General features: G+C 37.9%; 1 protein-coding gene across 2 annotated transcripts in view; it reads left to right on the top strand.

The window, feature by feature from the left end:
• Window positions 1–6,000, top strand: part of ascc3 (activating signal cointegrator 1 complex subunit 3) — a 544,034-nt gene that overhangs the window by 146,581 nt on the left and 391,453 nt on the right. For both annotated transcript variants that reach the window (XM_043687007.2, XM_043687008.2), the window contains exon 12: window positions 362–538. In XM_043687007.2, the coding sequence (XP_043542942.2) occupies window positions 362–538 (177 nt within the window). The remainder of the gene's footprint in view (window positions 1–361; window positions 539–6,000) is intronic.

Here is a 6,000-nt window from a genome sequence, read left to right as displayed (position 1 = left end):
AAATTTGTCAATTGTCATTTGTGATTGTTTACTTTTTGTGGCTGTCAAATAGAGCCCTTTTATAAAAGTACTTAGAAAACTATGGTTCTCGATACATGGTCACATTTAATAATTTGCACCTAGCAAACCAAGTGATTTCCCATTATACTTTGGTTTACATATTGATTATAAAGTAATATATTATTAATTTGCAGACAGTTACATAAACTGAATGGTAACACATTTGAATGCAGAGCTGCTCGTTACTGGGGGAAAAAAGCTATGTACAACATATGAAGTCGCTACAAATGAATATAGCTGTTATCTCAACAGTTGGCATCAGTTAAAATGGTTACAAAATCCTTTTTCTTCTTTTTTGCAGGTGGAGTCCACACAAAGTATGATCAGAATTCTAGGTTTGTCAGCCACCCTGCCCAACTATCTTGATGTAGCCACATTCCTCCATGTAAATCCCTATATTGGGCTTTTTTTCTTTGATGGAAGATTTCGACCTGTGCCTCTGAAACAGACCTTCATAGGAATTAAAGCATCAAATAAGGTAAATATCAGTGTTCCATCTAACAATAAAGTAACATGAAAAGGATATTTCATGCTGTTCTTTTTCACACGTTTGGATTCAATGAGCAATCCTTCAATGGTTTCAAATAAAAGCATTCTTACATAGAAGAAAGGAACTGGTAATTGAGGAGCATCAGAGCTACACTATCATTTACATGACTTCTTTAATGCAAGAAGAAAGAACTTGGAGGCTATTTCAGAAATACAAATAATAAATAAATGCCCATCCAAAAAAAATGGAGTGATTAGACTGTAAATAAAAACTTTGTAAGTATGTGAGCTTTAAGAAGGCTTCCAAAGTAAGTGTTTTCACTTTTGTCAGGATGGCAAGAAAAGTTGGTGAATTAATGATCCAAATTTTACAGGCTGACCATGGATCTATCCCCCTCTGTGAAAGTTGGCAGATGCATCACTCTGCACTATGTCAGCAGTCAGGGTTTCCATCACTTTACAGACCAAGGTCCCGTCATCAAGAACTGCAAATCAATCAGAGGGCTGGCATCATTCGCTGCAATGCCACCAGTTGAGCTAGTCAGCTCCAGTTCATCCTCATACTGAACACTCAGGAATGAATTTGAGTAAATGGCTCATGAGGCCTGACAGGTTCTGATGAGTAAGGAGGATTTCTTTCACCGGGGTTACAGGGTGCACTGGAGGAGGGTTCTTCTTGAATCCAAAGTTCTCTCCATATGGCCAAGTAGCCATCTGCCTTTGATAAATTTCAACAGTAGGGTAAAGAGGTCTTTGAGGAGCTCTTAATTAGTAATGTAAGGGCCTCAATTGATGTAAGTGCAGAAAGATTCTGTTACCTCCCTATTGCACGCCACCTCTGACATCTCCTAATTTTTCACCCACCATATCTGTCCATCTTTACAGCATTATCTGGTTAGGGACTAATAAAGCGGACAAAGTTTGAGATCCAAGATACTTAATCAATCAGATTCCACAATTTTGAGTAAGCAAACCAAACGCTACAATACACTTAGAAAAATAAATAAACTACACATATTCAGGATTAGCATGGAACAAAGTGAAGTTGTAGTCAGACTTCCCATAGCCTTCACCTCAAATAATACAATCAAGGCATATCCTGCTCAGATGTAAGTGACATTGTGGGTCACCAAATCTGATTAAAACTCCTGTCTTTTCTGCAACAGATTCCAAATTACTTTAGAAGCAGCCTTAAACTCTTACTGTTCATATCTTGATAATTCAACTGAATTCCTCAGAACTCCTGAGATTGCTCCCAAGTTTCTAATTACAAGCACATTTTCAGCTTTTACCAAATAAACCTTACCCAGCTGCTGCTGCATTTCTTGAAGCTCAAATTTTTCTCAGCTGTTTCAAGCTCATTCTGCTCATGAGCTTTCTTGAACCTACTCTCAACTACAGTAAAACACCTATGTACCCAGGGCTTCCTTCTATCCCTTACCTTTCAAAACAGCATGAAGGCACTACTCCCTGAGACTTTTCCTGAACCTTAACTGCCTGGAATGTGCTGAAAACAAAACTTGCTGCCTGGAGCCACTTCTGCTTCAGGACTCTCCCAGCTCCAAACTACAACTAATGTTTCCCAAAAAGCACAAAAATAAACTGAACTGTCTCATCTTCTTAAATCACATCCACTTTCATAATGGCATGGCATAGCCTGCTCTGAGCTATCCTTAATTGGAATTTTAGGTTAACCTTCCCTGATTTTCAACTTTGATCTGGTATGGTCACTGTGTTTTAAAGCTTTTCAGAGATCACTGAATGTTTTTAACAAATTTAACTTTAATTTCCGAAAGAAGCTCTCTGAACCATCATTACTGCAAATAGCATAGGCACCATATCTCCAGCTGAGCAAGCCCACCTGGTATTTCTAATGCTACCTTTCTAGTTGTCAACATAGTAAATAAAAGCGAAGTATGGCAGATGCTCAAGGTCTGAAATAAAAATAAAGTGCTAGAGAAATTCCTTATTACCTCAATCTTTTAGCTGTGGAACACTACCATTTGCTTAAGTTATCCTGTAAAACTTAGCCCATTTTTTGATATCAAATTCAAATTTCTAAAACTACAGGTTATGTCCTAGCTACAATACATGAACTACATATTTATAACATGTTGAAATTTGTGTGTTATCCAAATTTATACTCTTGCAGTTGGACTAGAGTCCTGATTTCTGGAAGTTTGATGTCTATTTGACTTTGCTGAAAGTTTACCAACTTGTTTCACCAACTTCCATCTGAATGATGTTTAATAAAATATTTTACACGGGAAAAAAAATTGCAGTTCTTTCTACCAAAAACATTTGCGAAAATAAACAAATCTGCATACATGTAAGTACATATGAAAGTTCCTATAGGTTTTAAACAAGTATTTATTTTCACGAATATATACTTATTTTCAGTTCAGTTTGCAAAATATTACCAACACATATCTTTGAATTCTTTGCAAGATGAATAAACATTCATACTATGAATAAATCCAATATTAATAAGAAAATGGTTGTCATTCATAGATTTTGATAGAAATTAATAGAAATTTTCTGTTCCTGTCACCAGCACAGGAAAAAGCATCTTTGTGTCAATAAGTCATAAACATAGAAACAGACCCTTGGTGGAATTAGCGTACAGAAATGTTGTTACTTCCGTTTTCTAAAACATATTCATTCAGAATCATGAAATAGCCGATTCTTATGGGAAATATGTGAAAATAATCAATATCAATTTTTGATATGAAACAAAGTCTGCTTTCTTTGCCAACTCGCACTTGTTTTGCTTCACTTTAAATCAGCCATCCGTTCATATTCTCTGAGTTCACTATTAATTTATTTTTTGAATGCAAAAACAAGCAGTTCTCTTCAATAAGAACCTGTGTTTCAGCTTTTGCTGTATATCTGATGAGAAATTAAGGGCAGAATCCTGTTTAGCTGAAATGATCATTTTTTTGGATAGTTATCATTGTAAGTTTTTTTTTCTTTTAAGCTCATTACTGTCTTTCTGAAAGTATAATGGTTATGCTTGCAAACTTAGTTCTTGGAATATTGGGCATAACCTCTGCAATGAAGGATAGCTCTATTCTGAAATCTCTTTGACATCTTCACATGCTTCTGAAATGCTGGTTTATCCAACTTGCATATTAGCACAACTGTGTTGTTTCTGATGGAGAGGGATGGCTTTATGGAATTCTCCTCTATTGTACTGAATTACAAAATGCTAATATGCTTCGTGTTATGAATTGTGGTTGAACCCTGATCTGATTCTGATGTGAAATTGATAACTGCCAGGGTAGCTTTGCAGATTGAATGCTGCATATGAATTACAGGGGTAACCATACCATTGGTTGGGAAAGCATCACATCCAGCATTGTTCTCCATTGAATATGGAGAAAGTGAGGACGCAGATCAGAGTGAAATGGGTGGCACTGGAAAAGCACAGCAGGTCAGGCAGCAAATGAAGAGCAGGAGAGTCAACTTTTCAAGCATAAGCTCTTCATATATTCCTGATGAAGAGCTTATACTCAAAACATCAACTCTGCTGCTCCTCAGATGCTGCCTGGCCTGCTGTGCTTTTCCAGTGCCATGCATTTGACTCCATTGAATTTGTAAGAGTAGGTGGAAAATGAACGCTATGTTCTGTGGCCAGCTTTGCTCTGGTGGTTAAGTTAAAATTTATTCCAGTTTGTACAGCAGTAATTTTACTTTCCAAATGCTACTAAGACTCTCACTTCTACTTTGATGACCAGGGACTGTTGTAACTACCTCTGTTGTAGGTTATGTTAAGGGTTAAAATATAGTTTGTTGGTTTAAATTTAAAGTGAATTAGAGTTTGTCTACTTTGTTTGTAGGCACATACAGACATAACATAATATACAATGCTTGCGGCTTCTGAAGTAACTAAGAGATTGTCTTGAGCACAGCTAAACGTTTAAATATTTGACAAAGCTGAGGGGCTTTCAGAAGTAAGAAGGTCTTGTAGTTACTATGCAGATAATTTCTGTGGGTTGAGCTGAAGTGAATTGAATTGAATTTATTCTCACGTGTACTGAAGCACAGTGAAAAGCTTTGGCTTGCGAGCAATACAGCAAGATCACAGAGTTAAGAGCTATGCCTTTGAAAACAGATTGATCTGAATGTTAAGAATATCAAGTGAGAATAAAGCTGACATGGAGGCTATGAATATACTTTGTGTTTGACCAAATAATTCAGTTCTATATGTTTAGGGAGAAGAGGATTTCTAGAGAATTGTCAAGTAGCTCTATACGGAGAGGAGTCCCACCCTGCGTGGTTCTCAAAGGAAGTGTCTGCATGTAGTTTCTAGTTTGTGGTGAGTTACTGGCACTTGGAATAGGAGGTCATTCTGTCAGGATGTACCACGGACTAGAGCATCGACAGACTCTCAAAATCCTCAAAAATAATCCTTAAATTTGACTGCCCTCAGAAATTTGTCACAGACTTCCACCTAATGTATGATGCCACGATCCTCCCCAGCTAAACCACTGCAGGTGCTATACAAATGAAAATTGTGGTCAAATAAGATTGTCATTGCTAAGCTCCTTCTCCTTCTCCCCCTTTTGCAGTACGGCACCACGCCTTCAGCAATATGGGAAACTGTTGAACCCACACTATTTTTAATCCAGAACTAAAATTACTCCAACTTCAGTCAGGAACTCCAATATTATGACCACATCTGTATGCACATCACTCAAAAACTGAACTTTTGGTCATTGTTGACTGCTTTTCCGATGTGTATGAGAAAATCTGATGTTAATTAAACACTAAAATTCTCTTTCAAACACTTTTTCCAAAGCACAATGCCTCCAAGTCATTGAGATCAGTGCTGACATCCTACTGTGGATTATTTTCTGTACCTTAGTAACATCTTTTTAAAAAAAAAATTGGATTACTTTTGAGGATTTCATTCAGGGTCTGGCTGCAAAGGTCAATGCTCTAGTCTGTGGTACATCCCTACAAAGCCAGTCACAGACACCAAATTCTTCTTCACCCCCAGTTTGCCAGCTTACCTTCTTCAATTGACACAGCAAAGATCTATTTAAGGACCAGGGTCTTAAACCCACAATTAAGGTCATGGTTTGTGTAGTGATGAAAAATCACAGCTGGTCAGGCAGCATCCGAGGTGCAGGAGAGTTGATGTTTCGAGCATAATTTTATGCTCGAAACGTCGACTCTCCTGCACCTCGGATGCTGCCTGACTGGCTGTGCTTTGCCAGCACCACACCTTTTGACTCTGATCTCCAGCATCTGCAGTCCTCATTTTCTCCTAAGGTCAGGGTTTGCCAGGTAGCATTGATCCCTGTGCTGCTGTCAGCCTCTGAGACCTCTGCAGCTGCAGCAGGGACCTGAAAGCATGAGAGAAAGTAATATCAGCTTACTTTTCCAAAATTGGCCAAATCTGGTGGCCCAACAGTGGCATCCTCTTCTAAGCCAACTGCCCAGTGT

Source organism: Chiloscyllium plagiosum, unplaced genomic scaffold (genome assembly GCF_037043375.1).
Source record: "Chiloscyllium plagiosum isolate Xiang-an unplaced genomic scaffold, Cpla_swu_hap1 HiC_scaffold_3, whole genome shotgun sequence".
Taxonomy (NCBI): domain Eukaryota; kingdom Metazoa; phylum Chordata; class Chondrichthyes; order Orectolobiformes; family Hemiscylliidae; genus Chiloscyllium; species Chiloscyllium plagiosum.
Note: the sequence above shows the minus strand (reverse complement) of the source record. Positions and strands in the feature narration are given on the sequence as shown.